We start from the raw sequence: 24552 nt of genomic DNA, 5'->3' as shown, positions 1-24552 counted from the left end.
ATTAGCTTTGGGAAAAAGGAGTCTGAATAAACACACATTTAAAGCGTCGGAAATGTCATTCATGTGCATATACATATAGCCCATAGCAGACTAATCTTCAATTGTATGACGTTTATGACATTTTGGAGAATTACATACATACCTGAAGTATAATGTTTTATAACTCAATCTTTGACTTTCCTTTTGCTGTCTCTCAGTTTCCCCATCTCCCATCCTCTCTTGTGTTCATTCTTGTTATATTCAAGAATTTTATATATTTTATATATGTGTATATGTATATATATATATATATATGTGTGTGTGTGTGTGTGTGTGTGTGTGTGTGTACATATGTGCATGCATATATGTACACATATGGATAAAATTATGTGTAATTTACTATAGATAGTTTAAACTTTTACATCTATGACCAATATTTACCCCTGCCCCCTCAAAAGAAAGAAAGAAAGAAAGAAAGAAAGAAACAAACAAACAAACAAACAAACTAAATGCTTAGTCAATTCAGTACAAACTACACAGGCCTGTAGGAATGGAACATAGTGTTATAATTGACTATCACTTTCTATTGCACATTCTGGAAGGGCAAGGACCATGCCTGTTTTGTTTACTGCTGGAGTCCATGCACCAGGATAGTGTCTCAATAAATGTGTGTTGGATGAATGAAGGAGTGAATACATACAAATCCTGTGTATCCTTCCAGACAGATCAACTCCCATCTTCCTGATAACATCTTCATCAGAGCCTCAGTAACAGATCTTTCTGGAAATGACTACATTCTTAGCATGAACCACTACTTCACAACTGATGCTACTATGCTGGTTTTGTTGTTGTTGTTGTGTTTTTCAATTTAGGGAGACATGCTCCTCAAGGACGCTTATATAGGTGTAGTTTTTATTTCTCAAAGCTCTTGTTAGAGGGCACATGGAAAATCTCAGTAAACATGTATCAAAGTAAATGATGACTTCCTGCTTTGTGACATTTCTAAACATTTTCCCTGTTAAATGCATTCTATTTTGATTCCAAAGTGTGGTGGAAAGAAAAGGTGGAACTGAATGGATTTCTAGCTCTACTGCTTCAATGCTGTAAAAGTAACCTGATCCTGTTCATCAGTCAGTGTTGTTCACTATTTCCCCTAGATAAGTGAGATCATGTCCTACTGGAAATCTACTTACAAGAATAAAAAATGAGACAAGCAATAATCATTATACTGTAAGGCATATGCAACATAGACTGAAAAACAGGAACAGACCCAGAGATAAGGAGCCATGGGTCAGACTGTTGGACCTCAAAGGGAGGGTGGAGATAAAAGGGAGAGATCAACCAAAGGACTTATGCGCACACATATGAGCCTATCCAGTGGTCAAGGACAATGGGGGGGTGGGAGCATGAGTGGGGGATAGAGGGGGATTGGAATGGGGGATTGAGGACAAATATGTAATACCTTAATCAATAAAGAAATTTTTTTAAAAAAGTAACCTGAAGTCTGAGCCTCTGCTTCCCTATTTTTAAATGAGAACTTTAACAAGAGCAACAACAATAAGTATCCATCTGTGTCAAAGAGAAGACTGTGGAGTCACTTGGCATAAGGCATGTGAAAGAGTTTTGCAAATTGGAAAGCAAATATTAGCCCTCTGTTTACCAATTCTAAAAAAAATGAGGTTGATGTTGCAATGCTGCTGATGATAGATGCTGCATATGGCTTTTTTTCTTTTTCTTTTTTTTCCCCCCTGAGAATGGCTATTAAGCAAAAGAGCAAGGTGATGAGGCAAAGAATCTCAATCACAACCTGCCAAACATGCCCCAGTCATAAATCACTGGCCATGCTCAACACTTGCGTGCAGAGAGATTACTGGGCACCTGTCACCTCCAGCCTCTGCCACTGCTGCTTCAAACCCAGGAGAGAGCTTACCAGACACGAGCTGCTGTCCAGGCAACCCCACAGGAACCATGCCCAAATTATTCATGGCGGTGGCCCAGGCTGTGGGATCTGTCACGGACATGTTGAGCTGGGTTGTGTCTATCGCTATACTCCCCAAACCATCCGCCGCTGCAGGAAAAAAAATAAACAATGACTGAGAGTCAATAGCCAAGGGTATTTGTTTTAAAGGAAACCACATTTCTAGAGATATGAGGCTTCATGTAGCATTTTCCCAAACCACAAAACAAAAAAAGCACATAATCTACAGCAATGTTTCCTTCAGACATAAATATAAAGAGTTTCCGAACACATTCTGGGAAGAAACTTAATGGCATGTAGTTTATATTATACACAGAATGCCATTAAGAAAGTACTTCTGGAAAAACTTGAAGAATCGCTTTCTTCTCCTAGTGAAACAACATCAGTTAAGTACCAAGGTTGCCAGATAAGGCAGGAATACTCTCGTGGTAACACAAGTCAATTGGCTTGGTAGATGGAGGATATATAAGCGCTGGAGCAGGCACACCTTTTAACTAATAGAATCTCTAGAATAGTTGTAAGCATAAAAATGGTCCTGACTGAACTTACTGTTACCTTGTAACAGATTTCCTCCTTCATAAACTCTTTACAGCATTGCATTAAGAAAATGTGACTTCTCCAAAATATTTCTTGTAAAGCACACTTTCACTGAAACCAAATAAACAAATAAATGGTACTACAAATATCACAGAGCTAAAACAACAACGCATACATACCACAAAATATGTTAAAGTTGGCTTAATGTTCTTCGATGTTCACTTGTTCCACAGCCTGATTTTTTTAAGGAGCCCAGGTTCTGGGTTCCATGCATATTTTCATGCCTGGGCAAGCTTTTCCACTAAGAACTCAAAATGCCTCATGTCCTGGGCTGGCCACCGACTTACCTGCAGCCATCATCTGAGGAAGCTGTTTGGGACACTGGGTGATGCTTCCAAGGCCACCAGCATCAACTACTGAAGTACGAGCATCCTGGGGGGCAGGAGCACTTTGAAGGCTGAGTGCAGGGTCTCCACGGAGATCATCAGATTCTGCAAAAAGGGAAAAGGAGTGAAAACCATCATAGCAAACGGAGGAAGCCTTCTAAAGAAAAACTGTCTATTCAAAAACATACAACACAGAACAACATCCAATCACAGGCATGGAAGTAGAGCTATCTCCTGGCTTGGCTTCAGAGCCCTCTGAGAAGGTGGGTCAACTCTCAACCCAGCTTGGGCCAGTGCTGGCTGAATAAACAGCCCATTTGCAGTGAGTGTCTGGCCGCCGACTGAAGAGACTTCACAAATGGGGCTTATCAGTCCCTACACAGCCTCTTCCACACACTACACATCAATGGAGAGGGCAGACTCAGGGCTAAGTATGATTTTTTAAGGTAAAAAATTAACTGATGTTGTTATTTTGGAAGACAGTCATCTGTGAAATGTATTCAAAGGGGAAGAAAATGTATGGAAGAGGGAGAAAAAAAGCATCTATTCACCATGAGACTGGCAAAGGCGTGTACCCAAACTACAATAGTCAGGGAAGGCCCAAGGAAATAATGGCATGCTGCTAGTAAAAGAAGATCTAGAGTATGTAGAGGCAGCAAAGGAAAAGCATTTGTCTTTTTAGCTCTGTGAAAAGATAAATTTATCTGGTCACAATTTATATATAACAAAACCTAATTTTAATATGTATAAAATTAGATTTTTCAAAGCATATTTCTAACAAGAATAAATAACAATAAAACATTAAATAAAGTTGCAAAGGACCTGTCTATATCACACTTTTTGTAAAATTCTATGCCTCCTTCCACCCTTAAAAATGCAAAATCAACATTCATACATACCGTATTTTCCGGCATATAAGACAACTTTTGAAATGAAAAAAAGTCAACCAAAAATCGGGGGCAAAAAAAACAAAATTGCACAAAAATTACCTGCAGATCTTGACGGCAAAGTAGGTCTTTTCTTTGAAGTGGGGGGTAGTCTTATACCGCGAATATAGGCCTAAACCTGTTTTAACTGTAAAATTAGGGGGTCGTCTTATACAGCGGAAAATACGGTACATATTTTAAGTGCACTTGCACCATTCCAAAACTGGATGGCAAAACACGCTGCACTTAGAAGAGTGATGTGAGAAGTTTGAATTTTAAGTAAATTTAATCTAACAACTGAATTTAAGTAATTATTTTTATTTAGGTATAGATTTGGAAAATTTTAAAACCATGTTTCTGTTCATGGAAATTCTAGCATTATATGTTATGAGAAAGGCCTTCAATGTAAGGACAGGAAAAAGGCCCTTCTTTTTCCTTGTTGTGGCCTTCCACAATTTAGGAGAACACTTGATAATTAAATCCCAAGATTGTTAGCTCCTCTGATTCAAACAGCCTCTCTGTTCAAACTGCAAGACAAGGTAAGTTACTTTCAAGGGTACATTCTTGCATACCTCTCCTCCGCACTGTTTTTACAACTTGGGGATAATTTGCACCAGGGAGTGTCTAGTTAGTAGAAAGTCCCCTTCCTCTCTCCCCTTCAAACAAGCCTCTTTTGAACTCTTCATAACTTTTGCTGTAAGCATGTTTTACAGATTTGGGAACTATACTGATAAGACAGCTCCCTAGGACATCCACTGGACTGTCTCAGCCCCAAATCTTCCTCCCTTCCTTGTCACCTAGCAATCGCAACTGTTACCCCTTAAAGGAGGAAGCTGCCTTTTTATTCTTGCCCCTGTATTTATCAGCAGTGCACAGAGCCTTTCCCTTTGGGGAAAGTAAAATAAAATTCCTCTCTCTGCATCTATCTCTTCTCTCAGTTGTGAATTCTTTCACAGTTCCTGTCACTTGTCAAACCCTATATGATCTGTTTGTCGGTGTATGTAGTGTGAGGTTTGGACCATTTATGGTGCTCTCTTTTATTTCTTTGATTCTTCCATGCAAGAAACAGTAACCCTTTGAATATGGAAATAAGAACAAATTGTTGACAATTGAGAATACGTTTAACATAAAAGGAAGCTCAGGTTTCAATATCTCAATGATATGTGGATAATAAGCAAATTGTTTCCATGCTAGCCACAAATCTCTAGCCCTCAACTGGAGGAGCCTAAGAAATATTGGAAAAAAAATTTTTCCAACAGACTGTAGAAATATGAAATATCTTTATTATGCAGTAGTGAATAATTCCAACTTTGGGAGCAAACTGTATGCAACACAAATATTTTATACCTTGCAATTAAACCCTACTACCCAAATGAATTCAGAACCTCCTTATACGTGTGCATCAATTATCTCAGAGAATGGGTGCCATCAGATCCTTACCATGTAAAATAATTTCAGTGACATAAATATGTAGCTAAATGAAATGTCTGCCCATTAGCTATCCACATACCAGCAATATTTCTGTAATGAAACCTCAAAGCAACTTTTTTCTGTTTACCTCCAACCATTTCACAACACCAAAGCAGAGTCAGGCTAGAATGTGTCCATTCTTTGGCTCAAATGGGCCTGAAGTGGAGTCCTTTCAAATGATCAGAAACTCACTATTTATCTTACTTATCTCCCCAAATCAGGTTTAGTTGATTGGCTTCCTTGTAGCTCAGGTTCTCCCCAAATGGGCAATATTCACTTTTTTTTTTTTTTTTTTTCCCTGTACAGTGAGTCTCAGTTCTGGGCCACTCGATCAGAGAGCATCCCTTTACTTTGTAGGCTTTATGACTGTGCCTGACCAGCCTTGTCTCCCGTTGCCTTTTTGATTCAATGTTTTAGAGATGGTGTTCACTTTCCTTGGCTCTGTAAATGTCTGCTCCAATAGTAGTTTTCACCTTAGTGATTATGGTCTTACAAAGGGGTATCAACTGTCCTGATGGCCCAAAGCTTCTACCCATCTTTGCATTGTTCATACTCATCTTAACAAATTGCTACTGTTTCATAAAAAAGTATTGGCAAGATGTGGTTTGTAAGCCTGGATTTATCCCCAATGAGAGGCTTTTTAAAAAATATTTTATTGATTTTTTTAAAGAGATGAAGGGAGAGAAATAGAGTTAGAAACATCCATGAGAGAGAAACATCAATCAGCTGCCTCCTAACACCCCGTACTGGGGATGTGCCCGCAACCAAGGTACATGCCCTTGACCAGAATTGAACCTGGGACCCTTCAGTCCACAGGCCAACACTCTATCCACTGAGCCAAACCTGTTAGGGCACCAATGAGAGGCTTTTAATTTCAATTTATTACACCTCTTCAGTCTACTAATCCAATGGTTTGAATGACACACAACTTCATGTGGCTACCATGTACCTAGAATGGTGACTCTAAAGTAAGTTCTATCATATCTTAGGCATTCCCAATAGTATCAAGGATGCCATGTAATTCTTTTAAAAAATAAAATTTAGATGATTACTCAGCTTGCAAAAAAAGGTGATATTTTTAATTAATTACTATTTAATAATTTATGAATAATCACAAAACTATTTTTGTTCTCTGCTAACATCTATTGTTCCTATTGAATATCTGCCTCTTCAAATGATTCAAGGTCATAAAGCCTAATTGATCATTCAAATCAATTTCTCTGCCTTAGTTTTCTTATTTATAAACCATAGAAAATTAATATTTTAAAAGATCTTTATGAGTTTATTTGAGCCAAACTGATGACACATGCTGGGGAGCAAGATCTCAAATGCTCCAGAAAATAAGTTTTGTAGCTTCTTTTAATCATTTGAAATTAAGGAAGATTGGAGAAATGAAGGCAAGGTTTGGAATTATGGGATAGTTAACAAGTGCATGTGCTCTGTTAAGAGTTAATAGCCCCTTTGAGGTATTACTTCTGGTATTTCAAAAGTGTATTACCCTAGATGCACAGGAACAATGGACAGCTTGACCTGGGATGTGACTACCCACCATAACCTGCCTACTTAGGAATTAATGCTCAGATCACCTTGTGAGGTTATTTTCCATAGAACCCCCTTTTTATTTTTTCACCCACAGTTCTCCCTTTTGGTCAGACATCAGTCCGAAGGATGCATTAATGACCAATATTTTGGTCAGACATTGTGGTCTCACTGCACTAAGAAGCCATATTCATAAACAGTATCAGTATTGACATTTTTGTTTACCATTGGGAATGAGGTAATATAAGTATGAGATCTGAGGTGAGGGAAAATTTTCCCAAAAAGAAAAGGCAGGTCTTATAGCCTTCCTTACAAAAACACCACTCTGAACCATTTCTATCCTATCAACTACATGATCCAAGTCCTGCTGTATTTGCCATCTACTATAACAGAAAGATTAATATTGTTAATGGTATTTATTTACACAGAGAGATGTCAGTAGTTAAAAATTATAGCAAATAGAGCACTTGTAATATAACAGGTGATAATTATTTTATTTGGAAGTGTAGTGTTCCCATTAAGGTACCCTGGGATCTTTGTGTTCTGCTGGATAATTAAGTAATTAATTCTAAAACAGTGAATAACACTTGATATTTCTAAAAGTAAGTGTTGCCCTAGTTTTCTGTGCCACACCTAAATTGTAGCAGAATATTTCTTCATTTTCCGCAATTCCTTTATAAAATAATATAATGTAATTTTAAAGATGTATGAACTTTTCTACCTAAGTTTTTTTCTGCCCATGCAACTACAAAAGCTTTCATAAAACTCATGACCAATTGTGCAACTAGCTTTTAGTGAGGTAAGATTTTCACAATCAGATGTGCAAAGGCCAAAGCTTTATCTAGGAGTCACCTAAAATTCAACCTGTTTTTTCTTAAGGTATATGCAAGTACAAAGCTTTATGCCCAGTTTTATTTCTGTTTAGTGAGATATATTTATGCTCAGAATTTCATGGAACTATATCAAAAAGGCAAATAGTTTTTGAAACTCACTAAGCCTATAAAAATACCATTTAGCATAAAAAATGGCAAAGGCTTCTCCCACTTTATTTAACACAACTCTTTCCAACTCTGCTCCACATTTCCAGGTCCCAAGGAAACACACACACACACACACACACACACACGCAACCCATCTGTAACTGTCCACAAAACATAGATTCCTAGTAAAACATAAAAGGAGGTGGAGAGGAGTTCAGATTTATTAATCTTGTTAAAGTCGATTCCAAAGAAACGTTTTTCATTTGACATATGAAACATTCTTACTTTATAAAAATTATTCATTAGCTGAAACCGGTTTGGCTCAGTGGATAGAGTGTTGGCCTGCGAACTGAAGGGTCCCAGGTTCATGTACCTTGGTTGTGGGCACAGCAGGGGGTGTGCAAGAGGCAGCTGATCTATGTTTCTCTCTCATCCACGTTTCTAGTTCTCTATCCCTCTCCTCTCTCTTCCTCTCTGTGAAAAATCAATAAATATATTTTAAAAATAAAATAATTCATTATCATATATATATTTTTTTAAAGAGAAAAATATATTCCCAAAGTTATACTTTATTTTTCTGTCACTAAGAAATTATCTCAGTTTGCTCATGTAATCAGTAGGCTACTCTGTTGAACTTATGAAAATGTTCCATAGTTTAAAACAATATAAAATATTATTAAATGTATGTTACTTATGTATTAACTTCATAATTTTTAATCAACTGTCTATGATTAATAATGGGAACATTTTTTCTTCTCATAATGGCAAATTAAGTTATTCATACCAACTTTCCCATTGAGGAATGACTAGAAAAGCTTAATGTCTTTCATTAGTTTTATACAATTCTCACTGTTATCTTTCCAAACTCTAAAAGATCCCAAAGACAAGCTATAATTACTGAAGAGATTACTAAGCAGGCTTCTAAAAAGAACATACTCTGTTAAGTGCTGGGTCTTTTGTTTTATGAACCTAGGAGGTGAGTGAATCCTCAAGCTTTGAGGCAGAGTGGAATTGCTCTGCAAAATGTGGTAAGAGAGGGAACTAAGGATAAATACTTTGATTAGAAAGAAAAAAGGAATCTTTGGTGGCCATCCAGGAAAAAGGGGACTCCAGAGAACAGAAATGACTAAGGCAGATGTTCAAGTGGTTCCCTAGAAAGAACACTATATAAATATTTCCCCTGCCCCTTCCACAAAATGTCATGAAGTCTACATTGGTTGGGGTGTTTTGGAGGAGAAGGCTTGAAGAGGATAATGAAAAGGCAGCTGAAAATGAAGATTACCTAAGGTACTACATCATAAAGCATGATAAAGTTTTCAATTCTGTTAAATATAATCATGTGCCATATTGACAACATATTGTAAGGATGCCATGCAATTCTTTACAAAAAAGAATGGTCAATAATGGAGCACATATATGACCAGGTGTGTAGTAGACTATACCATCTAAGTTTGTGTATGTTCATTCTATGATATTTGTAACAATGATAAAATACCTAATGACTCATTTCTCCTGACATAGTCCCAACATTAGCAATGTATAACTGTATACTGGAAGTTTATTATTAGTGATAAAAAATCTCATTATTAATAGTAAGTAAAAGAATTAAGATTTTGAAGAAGGGATTTAGAATAGATTAGATTTTATGAGATATTGCATTTTATAGGGAATTTCTAATGAGAGAATTATAAAGTAAGAACATTAGATCAAATAAAGCTAAAAGGATCCTTCTCAGTGTGGAAGAAAAAAGCCAGCCTTGGGAAATGGTATAAACAGAGGATGGGACCAAGCAAAGATCAATTCAGTCAGGGCTGAACCAGACAGCTTATGTCAAAGTCATGAAATTAAAAGGTCTTCTTTAACACCTGACCTGTCACCTTTATATTTATAAAATCATCAAACTCTTCAAAAAATGCCATCAATTGACACATCACAGCACATTACACATGAGGAGAGATGCCATTCCTGTTCCATGTAGTTTTTAGTTTGTTATTCAAAACAAGAAGACAAAGGAACTATATACTCCCTCCTCTGTGCTCCATAGCACTCTGTGCCTTTCTCTACACTGGCATTTATATTGATAATTTCATGTTCTAATTAGTTGTTTATGTCCCTAATAAACAAGATTAGAATGATTAAGGAAACAAGTCACCTTTTCATACCCAGCTGCTAACACAGAATCTGGAATGTGTTTTCTTTCTTTGTCTTTTTCTATCCTATCTAATAAAAGAGTAATATGCAAATTAATCATCACTACAACACACAAGATGGCCACCCCCTGTGGGTCAAAGATGGCTGCTCCATGTGGATACAAGATGTCCCCCTAAAAGATGGCCGACAGGTGGCAGGGGAGGGCAGTTGGGAGGGATCAGGCCTGCAGGGGAAGGAAGTTTGGGGGAACCAGGCCAGCAGGGAGGGCAGTTGGGGGCAACCAATCCTGCAGGGGAAGGCAGTTGGGGGGACCAGGTCTGTAGGAGAAGGCAGATGGGGGGACCAGGCCTGAAGGGGAGGGAAGCTAGGGGCCAGACCTGAAGGGGAGGGCAATTGGGGAGAATCAGGCCTGCAGGGGAGGGCAGTTGGAGGCAATTGGGCTGGCAGGGGAGCAGTTAGGCATTGATCAGGCTGGCAGGGGAGTAGTTAGGGGGCAATCAAGCTAGCAGGCAGGTGAGTGGTTGGGAGCCAGCAGTCCTAGATTGTGAAAGGGACATCTGACTGCCTGTTTAGGCCTGATCCCAGTGGAGTCTCAAATTGGATGCAGGCTGGGCTGAGGGAAACACACCCTTCCTATGCACAAATTTTGTGCACCATACCCTAGTAAATTTATAAAAAATATTTAAAAATATAAAATTATATAGAAATTACATATATAATTTCTAGTAAAAGTACAGAACAGCACAAATATATATATAGAAGGAAAAGTAAAAATGAAAATAAAAGAGAAAGGAATTCTTGAAGGAACAAAGGGTCCAACCCCAAAGGTTGAAAGCTTGAAACCTAAAAAACACAAAAGGGGAAAATGCTGTCGGAGACTAGAACACAGATGAATTTAAAATTAAAAAACTTAGAATTAAACAAAAAGTTAGATCTTTCCAGATAAATGTTTGGTGAGTGTAACGGTCATTCTCTGAGATCTAAGGGCCCACACCTCCCCAGCAGCCCGCCAATGTAGGGTTGTAAGCAGGTTATGGTGATGTTCTCCTTTTGTGAGATTTCCTACAGCGGCTCATTGAATGAGCCGAAATCTATAAATAAAGGCATCTCCGGACTCATTAGGCAGTGCATTAGTGTAACAACGGGATATATGTACAGTGCTAAAGAAGTGAAATCCTTGGAAGAAAGAAGTCTCAATTGGCATGCATCACAGAGGATCAAAAGCAGATCTGGCCATTTCTCAAACACAAAATGCCATTACGAGTCTGTGATTACATCCTCCACTTTTCCACCTTATATAGCAGCCAATTTTATTCTACAAATCACTGTTCTATCTTAAGAAGAAAATGGTTACTGAATGAATGGTAAGAACTTGTGACTCCATGAGTTCAAAGAACTGAATGTGGAGAGAGAATGAAAGAGAACAAAAGTTCTCTCTCTGAAACACACAATCAAACAAAATAATCAACTTTGCGAAAGAAACAACAACCAGGATAGTAGATAAAACCAATTATCTTTTGATACAAAGAAAAATACAATTTGGCATTACATAAGTATAGAGAAATGACAGAGGTAAAATTGTTTTGTCTTCAGGAAACCTGTGCTTTCAAAAAAAAATTACTCATTATATGTTTTAATTGAACATAATAATGAAAGAGAAAGTTTGAGACCTTAGGAATAAAGTACTTCTTTTTGCATTAAAAACAGAAAAGAAAACAAGGCTAGATGCTACTATGGTAATATGTAATTTCAAAGTCTTTTAATAGACAACATTTAAAATATATGGCCTTCCACATTTAAAATATTTCAGATTTTCTGAGGACAATATTACACTTGAAGATTGTTTATGAAGTATGTAATGAATCAGCTTTTTCCTCTCATTAATGGAAATCTGTCAAGCACATATACAATATGTGATCCCATGCTGTTTTCTACCTTCCAAAATACACCTATTAGAGGAAAAAAGTTATAATTGTGGACTCTGCTGTGAATTATTAAAGAAAGCAATCTAATCTGTAAACATAAGTCTGCATTCTTTAAAGCTAGGAGAGTATCACTTTAAGCAAAGCTTTTTCTAAAGTCCCTGAGGATTCAGGACAAACACTCAAGTTCATAAAACATCAATGTTCGAACCTTAGAGTTCATCAATTCCAACTTCTCAAAGATATAGAAATTGCAAAATATGTAACAGGCAACTATTTCAAAATAGCCTTGCAGTTCAGAAATTCTTCCTTCAGCTGACACTTTATCTAGATATCGATAGTAAGAGATTTGAGTTCTGCCCTTGAATCTTACTTCTGCAGTGATGTGTGGCCTTCATAATGTGATTACCAAGGGATATTAAGGTCTAATTGCAAACTAAGTAAGTCACAGACAAGTAAATAAGGACATATCAGAGGGTTCTTGCTTTTACTCAATCAAGTTTTTTTTTTGTGTGTGTGTGTGTGTGTGTGTGTGTGTGTGTGTGTGTTTTCTATTTGCACCCTCTGTTCTCTTCAAATCCCCATTCAAAAAAGTTCTACAGAACAGACAAAGTAAACCGCATGCTGCAGCAACATAAAAGCTTCACTTGAAATGGCAAAGTCATGAACTCCGCAGAAAGAGCAGCCAAGAGACCAGAGGAAGTAGTCCTTTGGAGAAAGAGGCAACACTTTTGAAACACACTGCAGGTGGATGTCAGGCTTCACAGACACAGCCATCAAGAAAGGTGAATTCTACAAACCACAAACACCACCACAAATCAAAGAACACATTTTTATGCATGCATAGTGGAGGAAGGCATATCGGCACACACTGGTCTTTTCAGCCACACTTTCACACAGAGAGCAATTTCTATAAATATTAATTCCTTATAGAAGGGAAAGCAGACAATACAAATTCTCTTATTTGTGCTGTTCTGTACTTTTTTTTGTTGTTCTGTACTCATTTTACACCTTGACCTAACCATGGAAAACATTTTAATTGTAGTGGGTGAATAACTGACCCTTAAATGGCTGCAAACTCTAGTAAATGAATCATCTGTTTCCCACAAAACCTTGATTTGAGCTCTTTCATCTATGGAAATTTACCTGCCATAAAATCCAGATCAGCCCACATCCAGCCTGAGCCAGTTGCTCATCCTGTTTAACATTGCTCCTAGTAGGGTCATGAAGAACATGTTAGTTACTCTTTAAACTAATGTGCTCTTAATGAAGCCATTTCGACATGATGAATAAAGCATTAGCTCCGTGGTCATGATCGCCCTAAGGATTTACAGACTTAGTGGCCACCCTACTTCCTATGAGTTGCCCTGGGCTAGAGACCTTGTTTTCCCTTTCCCTAAGTGACCACCTACATGCCCTGTAACCAGTGGGCTCCCTGGGACAGCTGGTTTCACTCTGTGGTACTCACACAGGTGTGGTTATGTTATGCAAGTGAGTTCCTCAGGGGAGGGGTATTGCGGCACAGTGCCTGACGGAAATGCATGGGCAGTGCAACATCCAATTGGAAAGTTCTAGTCTGGCAAGAAGCATTCTGTGGAAACGGGTCAAAGCTCTGGTGCCACTGGCTGTGTTCAGCAAGATTCAAACAGAAGTGCTCAGACAAGCCGAAGGCTTGCAGGGCCCAAAATTTCTTGAGACTTGGAGTGAAGGTGGTTCTACCGCAAAGGACATTCATGATTCAGAAGCTAATAGGAAGGCTGTCCCAGTTCTTTCTTGGTAAAAGTGTTTATGCTCTAGCTGTTTTGGAGGTCAGGCCTTAACATCAGAAGTAAGGCTTGTCTACATACAGTGGTCCCGGCAAGGCTTCCAACACAGAAAACCTCCATGGAGGTTCCTGCTCCCCACAAGGAGGGTGTAAAATAAAGGGAAAGTTCCAACACTGGAAAAGGTTGAAGATTGCTGTAAACACCGCTGGTACAGCTATAACTTCTTCTCCACTCTTTTTCTATATTGGTTATAGACTTCCATAAAAAGGTGAAAATGTGCTGCTCTCTACCTCATCTTCTCCCCTGTTAACTCATTCTTCCCGTCAGTAGGAGACAATATTTGCCTCTTAAAAATGTCATACAGAAATCCTTTCCTACAAGGGAGGATTAAGCTCCTCAAATAGAATCTTTTTCTACTCCAATCTTTCGGACCATGGACTAATTGGCCCCTGGGAAAGTAGCCCACTTTTCTAACTATGGTTGTATCATCAACTAGAACCATATGACAGGAGGTCTATAAAAATACTGGAGAGCTGAAAATGTGGCAATGAAACATAGTTTTAAAAACAAATTATATATATATATATATATATGACTGTTCGGAACAGATGACCTACCGGTAGCTATGATGCACACTGACCACCAGGGAGCAGACACTCAATGCAGAAGCTGCCCTTTGGTGGTCAGTGCACTCCCACAGCCAGCCTCTCGCAGCTGGCCAATGTCTCACGGTCTTTTCCCCCCGCCAGTCAGGCTGAGGGACCTCACTCTCATGCACAGGGCCTCTAGTTATTTAATAAAATTGCTATATATTTTGTATCATGACAACTTTGCTAATTATCAAATTTAATACTCATGTTGTCATTATTATAATTGAATATCATTTGTACGTGGGACTTTCTCACTTTGTAAATAATTCCTGAGTCTGAACAATTATGGAGAAATCAGAGCTTGTTTTAAATAAAAGGAGTAACTTATAAGCAAATAATTCCAAAAGAAAAATTATAAAAATCTGGTCCAAATGTCTTTTAAACAATATTAAGCAAATGTCGGAAGTCAGTGCATTCCACGTGTTTGATATAATGTGGGGCAAAGTCTCCAAAAGTAAAGCTGCTGCTGCCTGAGCCCACAGAGGCTAAATGGCTGGTCTGAGGCACCGTCCATGTCCTTTCTGCCTGCTACCTGTGGGATAAATAAACCTATTTTTCCCCCAAAATTTGCCAAACTTGGATCAAGTGCCATCTTGGTTATTTATTCATAAATTACTTACAAATTATCAGGGGAAGGTGGAGAAGCAAGCAAAAAAGTGACCCCAGAGAACACAGACATGAAAGAAAAACATCTGGCCAATGGTACCAAATGTAATTTCATGTTAGCTTAGTGTAATCATATTTATTTATGGTTTTATTATTTATAAAAAAAAAATAGCTGAATGTGCTTTGTGGGAATGAAAGTATATTGCTATTGCTACCATGGTTTATTATTTTCACAGCTAGATGGCTTAAACTCAACCTAAACAAATATTGTAAAAGAATTCCCACTAGCATTATCACATTTCTTCCTTTCAATTTGATGAAAAAGACCAGCTCTTCAAGTCCTGTGATGTTCTCACTCTTGTGCAATTCTAAATTTTATGGTTGGTTATGAGATACTGTTTATTATAAAATAATTAGTGCCCCAGTGCACAAAATCTGTGCACACTAAAAAAGGAATTAGAGGAAATATTTTAATATTGCTATTTGCCCTTTCTCTATAATAGAAGTATCAGAGATGAAAGAAAATTAGTAAAATGTATATGAAAACCTTTCTTTTGTAAGAGTCTGGGGCATGTTGTGGGACCCAAAGTCGAGTCCCCACCCACCCTCGTGCACCTTGAAATTGTACAAGACCCAGACCCGGCAGGCCACACCCCCCAGACAAAGACCCAGGTGGCTCCACCTCCGTCAAGCCCCACTGGGTGAGGGTGCAGCCTCAGGTCCCCCAGCCTGGCACTGGGGCGAGGGGCATGGTCTGAGGTCCTCTGTCAAGCCCTACTGGGTGAGGGTGCAGTCTGAGGTCCCTGTCAAGCCCCACCATGTGGGGGTCACAGCTTCAGGTCCCCTACCCTGGCCCAGTGCCACACAGCCTCAGGTCCCTTGATGATTGCTTGTTACAGCTTGTTACAGGAACCCTGCCTCCGCTGTGGGCACAGCCATCTTGTGACAGTGTGATGGACTGAGGATCAATTTGTATATTACATCTTTATTATATAGGATGGCTAAAAAAACAACTGTCAACCAGTAGTGGTTCAACGGTGCAATGTACCAAGTGATGGCATTTGAGAAATGCAGTAGCTGTAAAACACAGGCCTTGCATATTGATGCCATTAGGATAATTATTCTTATTACTTGCACAATGAAGTAGACATGTGCTCAAGTACTGATCAAATATATCAACCTGACACAAACTCTTCAACACCAATAGTTTTATTATTAAGCTAAAAAAGGTAGACATAACAATATTTACATAATCAACCTTAAACTAAATGTAGCATTATTCCAGACTTCTCAGTGCAATCTCTGCACACCAAACTCTTACTTGAATAGCAGTCATCATCTTCATTCAGATATATTCCCCAATCTCCTGCTACCAATCCTAGCTACCAGCTAATTTAATTGTCCTTTTGTCTAGTAGTGAAATTTGCATGAAAATACAGTGACACAGTTCTTTTCAATCTGAGAACAAACATTAATATACATTAGGTAGATGGGAACTAATCCTATATAATAAAAGCCTAATATGCTAAGGGTCCAGTTGTCCAGTGACTGATCAACAAGTCAACCAATCAAAGTGTAATATGCTAATGATATGCTAAGGCTGATTAACCACTGCTATGATGTGCACTGACCACCAGGAAATAAATGCTCCAACCAGTAGGTTAGCTTGCTGCTGGGGTCCAGATGATCAGAACTGTGTGAGATGGGCTGGACACATCCTGGAGCCCTCCTGTGGGTCCCTCCCTGCCTGGCCAATCTCCCAGGCCCCAATTGGCCCCAATTGGGATTGGGAGAGACGGGCCCAGACATGCCCTGAAGGCCTCCCAAGGTCATGCACCGGTGGGGTCCATTGGCCTGGCCTACACCCTTTCCCAATCTGGGACCCCTCAGAGAATTTTGCAGACCCAGTTTCAGCCCAATCCCATAGGCCATTCCCCTCGGGAGGGCAACAGATACAGGACTCACAGCTGACGAGTGCTGCTGCAGTGGTGCAAACCTCTCCCAATTGGGACTGATCGAGCATGAGCCTGTGGCAGGCAGATGTGTGGGAACAGCAGGTTGGAGCTGCAGGTGATGCTGAACTATGGGGATTTGGCTCGATCCCCACAGGCCACCCAGAGGGACCCCCCACCCATGCATGATTTCACACACCAGGCCTCTAGTATTCTTATAAGAACATTTTAATTTTAAAAGGTGTTATTACTAACACTAATACTTGTAATGAGTTAAAAAGCTAAAGTCATAAATTAAAGGAGAATATCATCCCCTTAAACCTTCCCCCAGAGGCACCCACTGGAAAAATAGCTTACTACATAACAGTCCCACATAATTGATTTTAGGAAAACCCACAACAATCTATGAGGTAGATGTTATTGGCAACTTTTTACAAAAGAAGAAAAATGAAGATTCAGAAAGTTAAAACTTTGGATAATTTATTCAAGGTCACAAAGCTAATGAATAGTAGGGCCCAGGGTTCTGTTTGTCTTGGCCAGGACCTCTGTTGTTTTGGATTTGGGGAACTAAAGTTTTCTCCAACAAAAAAGGCAGACAAGGAAGTCCTTCTTGGTTTGACAGGCTCTAAAGGGAGAGGAGTCTGGGATAAAAGAATTAATTTCTTGCCCTGGGGATGCATTCACATAACAGGTATGTATTTAATGCTTACTCAATGCAAATCACTGTGCTTGAGATCCACTATATAATGGTGATTAAGACATAGACTCTGGCCCTGGCTGGTGTGGCTACATTGGTTGAGTGTCATTCTGTGCACCAGAAGGTAACAGATTTGATTTCCCATTAGGACACACACCTAGGTTGATCAACATTTTTCTCTCTCCCTTCCCTCACTCTTCAAGGTGTTTGCAAATTAAAAAGTGTTAGCAGACTTGAGCTTGCTACAGTGCACATACTAGATACTCACAGGAGCCTGCCTAGTATAAGAAAACAACAACTAGATTCTGAATATAACTACTTATTAATGTATTGCTGGGCTTGCAGGAAGGAAGGAAACTTATTAAGATTACTCCATCCCCCTCCCACTCCTCACCAGAAAGAAAGAAAGACAAGTAGAGGAGGAGCTGCTGTGAGCAGTAAGAAAACATGAAGCCAGCATCAGCATTACACCAGGAGACAGCCTGTGGATGCAAGGAAAAGCAGGCTGAGGATGCCACGTGATCAGGACCTGGAAGCTTTGTTGTCTTTGCATGGCCCTTAGTCCAGGCCCCAGTCAGCCATCCTAACCCCTCTACTTCAGACATAAAAGTAGGCAAGGAAAAGAATCCGAGAAAATCAGCACAAACCATTGCCAAAAAAAATCTCAAGACCCATGCTTTATTGAGTAGCACATTTTTCTTAAAGTCAGAATATTGATTGCACATTAGAGAAAAGGAGAGGGAGAACAAATGCATAAGATGTCCACCTAGGGTTGATCTGTATGTAGCCCGAGAGTTTCAGTTTAGAGTTTATCAGAAAATCTTACAAATGCCTTAGCCCAAACTGGGCTTAATTTTGTGTGAATACATCTATTGAAGGTAAATCTGAGTTTGAGCTGAGAGGTTGGTATAAGCATCACTGCCATCAAGGACTGCCTGGAACTCTTCTCCCTGTGCAGATAGCTCCCTCACCAACAACCCCCCACACTTCTATCCCTAACAAAATATGGTACTGAGAGAGAGGAGGGCAAGGTGGGAAGGCTGGTCAGGGCACATGAGTGGGACGGATGCCTGGGAGGAAAAGTCGGATTACTAACTCCTTTTCCCACGCACTTTGTGCCAGAACCCCTTCCCATTCTACTCCCACCACTTCTCCCCAGCACAGTGTCTCAACACAGCTGTCCAATTACGTTGTCAGCTAGCTACTAGGCAGGCCTGGGGTTCAGTTCTCCTTCCTGCCAGCGTACAGGAGCTATGGAGTAGGAAGTGGAGGTACTGTGGAGCTGGGCAGAGCTATGTAAACCAGAATCCCAACTTTTAATTCCTGTTTCAAGGAAACACCAACCTACTGGAGGCACCGGAAGCATAAGAATCTGTATTATTATGGGATGTACATGTGAAGCAAAGTCTCGCTGTGTTCCTAAAGTCTCACTGTGTTCTTATGGGATTCATTACCATTTGACACTTAGCTTTTTCATTCCCAGTGAAGACATTCTAAAGCCCTGAGAGCTGATGTGGGGACATCCCCTTCCTGCCTCTCCTATTAAAAGGTGCACAGCGGTGTGGCAGCACAATTTGCATATCACAGGAGAGCTCCTGTCACAAGTTCCCTGTGGGCCAGTTTCCTGAGCTTTTCCACTTTATGCCTCCAACCCTCCTCTCACAAGTTATTTGAGAGGCTAAATGCATAACGCCCTTTGGAAGAGCTAAAGGAAATGACACGTAACTGGCAACACTGTCAGACATTTTGATAGTTAACATCCAGCCCTTTAGCTAGGTTCTCAAAAAGGAATTCTTTCAATTACAAAATAGCAGCAAAAAATCCACCCAGGACAATTTCATAACCATATTTCCTCCCCAGGCCCCCGTCCCCTCCCTCAGAAAAAAGTACATATTCTGATCTCTCTGTTTTATTCCTATCAGCACTTTGGTTCAATTCATTGTTGGTGCAAATGACACCAGATTAATAATTTAGGTGGTCTGAGCCTTTCTGTGGCAGGGTTTCACTGCAGCTGTTTTGGTCTGTAAACTCCTGTGGTCCAGTAGATCAAACAGAGGGAAAAGCTAGTAACCTTGCTGTCTTAATCCCATGAACAAAATTCAGAACAGCAGCCAACAATGGCAGGGCGTTTTGCATATGTTGTGTGCCCTGAGATCACACAATTGGGAACCAAGGAGATAAGCAGACCATTTTAGGAAGGGCAGCAAATTAAAGAGACTGTGAATTAATACTGAAAATGTGATGCAGAATAAAATAGAGGTTATAGTCATATCTTTCCAATCAGAGCTGTATCAAGCTCAAATTGTTTCTGAATTTGCAAGTGCCTTGTTGAGTTAAATTGCAAAATTTAGTTTATATGAGGATAAAAGTGACATCTGAAATATATTATATGCAATGCAGTGGTTATAAATTTATATGTGAAATCCAGAAAAGTGTAATTCCTCCATGCCATGTGATCACAGTTTTGGTGTATGTGTAAGCAGTGGGGGCTCAACATGGAGGTAACCAAAGCAGTTGGTGCAAAGCATTGCAAATCTTATCCACTGCAACAAACAACACGCACAGTATTCATAAGTGGTAGGTGACTTATGCCTCTCTCATGTCTATGGAGAGGTGGTTCCTCTAGGACAGTGTTTCCCAAACTTTTGACATATGTGTACCCTTCTATAATTTTCGTAACGCTGAGTACCCCTCATACTCATGAGAACGTAGAATTAGGTGCAGCTAAGCACAGTGCAGTGCATATCCCCACCAAACTCCAGTGCAACGAGTACCCCCACCAAACTCTTCCCGTACCCCTGGGGGTACACGTACCACACTTTGGGAAACACTGCTCTAGAACAGAGAAGTAGCTACGGTAAGTGAACCGACTACTCTTCAGTTTCCTCCCTTTACCTGAAACAAAACAACTGACCAGCTATTAGTAGCACATTTAAAGTTTGCTAAGAGGAAGAAGTTAGTAGCAGTAACAAGATGCTGTGGTTAACAGAAGATGATCCATTTACCTACATATACTGAAATTAAATTGGTAAACTTCAGCATAGTGGATCAGATGGTCTTTCTACTTATAATTCTTCCCTTTTTTTTTTGTTTGTTCTTCAAAGAACACCTTTGTAATATGGGTATTTTAAAATTCTGATCAGAATTGGCAGTAGGAGAAGAGCTGAGGAAATAACAGAGATTCCAATACTTATGTGATACATTCACAAACCCTATGAATTTTTAATGAGAGAACAATGTCCACAATTAGATTTGAAATGAGGTTTCCTTTGCGGGTGCTCTTATGGTAAGTGAGGTGTGCATGAATTTTACTTTATATTCAGTAAGTGACACAAGTGTAAAAAACACCATGATGTCATAGAAAATAAAAGCAAATTATTGATTGTTCACAGATTTTCCTCCTCCTAGATTTACAGAAGTATGGCAGTTTTTAAATTTACATTTCATTTTATTTAAATGTCGCATATATGCCAAGGAACTCAGTGCATTTTCAAACAGTTATAACCTGAAGTTGTCTGTTTGTATCATATAGTGAAATTTTTTATTTGTTTGATTTGTTTAAACTGGGAAAAAATTGTTAAATTTAGAGCTTTGGGGAGAAAGATATTAAGCTTCCCCATTTTCAAAATGAGACATCACAATGAATGTAAAATATCTAATAGTATAGAAGATAAGGAAATAGAGTGGGGTGATGATGATTTAATTTGCACGTTGGGGTTAAAGCTGATCTCTTGTCTTCAGATGGCTTAAGTTTCTAGCACCTCAGAAACATGCACAACCAGCTTCCCATTGCTCTTGGATGTCCTCCAAACTCCTTCAGATCTGCCTTCTGGTCACCTTGGCAACCTCAGTTCATACGGCTTTCTATCCCCTGGAGCTCCCAGAACACAGGGCTTGTTACTCTTCCTTGAGCCCGACAAGCATTGTCCTCCCTCAGTGACTTTGCACTGTGGTTCCTCCAGACACATGTACAACCACCCAGCTCGCTCCCCTCAGTCCCCTCTCTGCTGAAATATCACCCTGTGCGGGCAGGCCTTTCCTGACCTTCCTAAAATAGCATCTTCACTTTCCTTCTGTCTTCTACCAGCCCTATTTCTCTATAGGAGTCCTCAGCCTCAGAGGTGATATTACATAATTATTTCTTTGGTAAGTTGGTCTGCCATAAGGGCAGGCTGACTTTTAAAATGTTTAAGTGGTTTTTCTGCTACATCACCTTCAGCCAAAACAGTGTCTGGCACACAGATACCCATCCTCCCTCCCCTTCAACAAATTCACCGAACAAATATTATGAGTGTGTATGCTGCATGAATATACATATTTACACACACACACACACACACACACACACACGCACACACAAAAGCCATATATAAATACTGTATTAATTATGTTTTCTAGTTTCTGTATTTCTGGATGCTTTGATATCTGGGGACCTGCTTACACTAGAGGGCTAGCCCAATCCTAGAGACAGCAAACAACGCGCCTGGAAGCACACCCTTCCAATGCAAACAACTTTCCAGAGCTTATCCCCTCAATCAGCTCCTTTATGGGGCTCACACACTGGCACTGCCCCAGGGCCAGGTCCTAGACAAATAGAGCCAGTCCTGTACCTCAGAGCCCTGGAGTTATTCAAACTAGCCAATTCCAAACCCCATACCCTGCTTCACCTGTGCTCTCCCTGGGAGGCCACAAAAAAACCTCTGGCCAATCTTTTCCCATCACTCCCTCGACATTCTGACTGACCCGTGACCCTGGTGCATCTGATGCGGCCTTCTGTGGTGTGGCAGCTTCTCTCCTCTTGGGAACTGTAACAAGCTCCTTTTCTTTTTTCTTTTTTTTTTCTGTTACTCCTCACCAGAGAATATTTTTTCCCAATGCTTTTTAGAGAGAGTGGAAGGAAGAGAGTGGGGGGAGAAGGAGAGAGAGAGAAACATCAATATGAAAGAGATACATTGTCTGTTGCCTCCTGTACACACCCTGACCTGGGACTGGGAGCAGACCCTTGATGGGTAATCCAACCTGCAAACCCCTCGATGCATGGGCCAACATTCTAACCATTGAACAACACCGCCAAGGGCACAAAATATGTTTCCAAAGGCAATCTTCTCCTGTTCTTTGGCTTCACCTTACCGGTATAATAATGAAGTCTGAATTTTAATCTGCACATATACAAATTTATTGAATGACTCAATTAAACTTATGAAATTCACTGTATCTTCAGGAAAGGGATATGTGAGCTTCACCAGAAAATATGGTTTCCCTGGACTCACAAGAAATAATATGACTGTGATACTTTCAGGACTTATATGTAATTTAGCCCTCGTCTTGGCTCTGAGTTGGATTGTTTTTGTGGTTATTATTGTTGACTTCTACTTTGAACCTCAAGGTTTTTTTTTGTTTGTTTTTTTGTTTGTTTTGGGGGGTGGGGTGTGTTTAAGACACTATTAACTCAAGGAAGCAGCAACCCTGCCTTGTTGTTGTTGTTTTTTTTTGGGGGGGGGGTTGTTGTTGTTTTTTTGCCAAGCACAAATAATTAACTGTAAATAGCAAACACCAATAAATTGTCAATAAGACATATACAAGTTTATGCTCTTTCAATATAAGGAAATAATAAGGCCTACCCTTGATTTTCTAAATGGTAACAAGCTCTAAAAATAATGAGGACACAGTCTCACCACTTGAAGTACTCAGGGAGGTTTTATTTTTGTTTATGGTGTTTTTTTTAAAACGCATCAGAGCACAGTTGTTCTCTTTTCATTCCAAGAAAATATAGTTCATGTTGTTCTGTGGCCCGTGGGCAGATGCCTCGATGTTCCCTGCTGGAACACACCTCAGTCAGGCTAAGCCTGGGCCTGACAGCTGTGGAAACTGATCCTGGGAAACTGACCTTTGATTCCCCCTCATGGGAGCCAGAGGAATGTGCTGGGTGGTTACCCATTATTTGCACCTGGGAAGGTGGAAAGCCTGAGGCTGGAGCTTTCAGCGGGGTAAAGGAGGGCCAGAGGGGTATGAAGACATCCCCAGGAATGGCAGAGAGAGCGCCATGGGCTGGAGAGAGATCGCCCCTGTCAGTTGCTGTCTTTGGCAGGAGAGCCTCCACCGGCTCTGACAGGCAGGGAGCCTGGCTGTCTAAGGGGGAACGTGCCATGAAGCCTCTCACTCCATGCAGCTGTCTTCCTGCAGGCACACCACCACTCTTGTGCTTGCATCACACAGCTCTTTCCAAGCACGGTCACCCTGCTGACAACCACATACTCCCCGATGGAAAAGCCTGACCCTGCGTAAGGCATTAGTAATATGAAGAGAATGTCACCTTGCTTTTCAAATAAGTTCAAGGATTAAAAATCTGCATTAGAGGAGACAGGAGCGTTCTCTCTGTCCCATCAGCCTTCCTTTCTCACTGGGGGTGCACATGTCCTCACTCATGGCTGCTCCTTGTGAGCATGGAACCCTCTTCTCTTCTCTCTGCACCCTTCCCTTTCGGCCCACATCAAGGCCCACCTTGTCGGTGAAACCTTACAAACCAACCTGTTAGGACTGCTGGCTCCATCTAGCTCCAGAATTCCTCAAGGGTGTTATGTCCTAGAATTTAACGTGCGACATGGAATCATTCATTTAACTTTTAATAGTTATGTTTACTTTGAGCCGTGAAATTAATGTTTTCGTGGATTAAAAAAATTGTCAAATATTAGCAGTTTCACAGGGTTCAAATTAATATGTTCCAGAAAGAAGCGTACGATTTTGCTGATATTATTGCTTAGGAAGAAGCTAAAATAGATACTTTCCTGAGTTTTATATAATGAAATAAGTAAATAAATGTTCCAGTGGTACAGACACAGCAAAATTAACTGAGGTGGTATCCACCATCAAACTGCAGAGCAACGCCATGTTGGCAAGCAGTGCTCTTTATGCCCTTTACCACTTCACATGACCCACTTTCTTGTGGTTATTTTCTATGTGTGTTTTTCTCTCCGACTAGTTTCCCAGGCATTGAAAGGTGGGGAGCGATCTGA

General features: G+C 40.0%; 1 protein-coding gene across 2 annotated transcripts in view; it reads right to left on the bottom strand.

Annotated features, from left to right (window-relative positions):
• The window catches only part of ENOX1 (ecto-NOX disulfide-thiol exchanger 1), a 552525-nt gene that overhangs the window by 205774 nt on the left and 322199 nt on the right, over positions 1-24552 (bottom strand). For both annotated transcript variants that reach the window (XM_045588672.1, XM_036457780.2), the window contains 2 exons: positions 2842-2985; positions 1910-2047 (listed from right to left, as the gene is read on the bottom strand). In XM_045588672.1, the coding sequence (XP_045444628.1) occupies positions 1910-2047; positions 2842-2854 (151 nt within the window). In that variant the 5' untranslated portion in view covers positions 2855-2985. The remainder of the gene's footprint in view (positions 1-1909; positions 2048-2841; positions 2986-24552) is intronic.

The sequence above is a fragment of the Pipistrellus kuhlii genome, unplaced genomic scaffold, assembly GCF_014108245.1.
Source record: "Pipistrellus kuhlii isolate mPipKuh1 unplaced genomic scaffold, mPipKuh1.p scaffold_m20_p_3, whole genome shotgun sequence".
NCBI classification, from domain to species: Eukaryota; Metazoa; Chordata; class Mammalia; order Chiroptera; family Vespertilionidae; genus Pipistrellus; species Pipistrellus kuhlii.
This window is presented reverse-complemented; position numbering and strand designations above follow the sequence as displayed.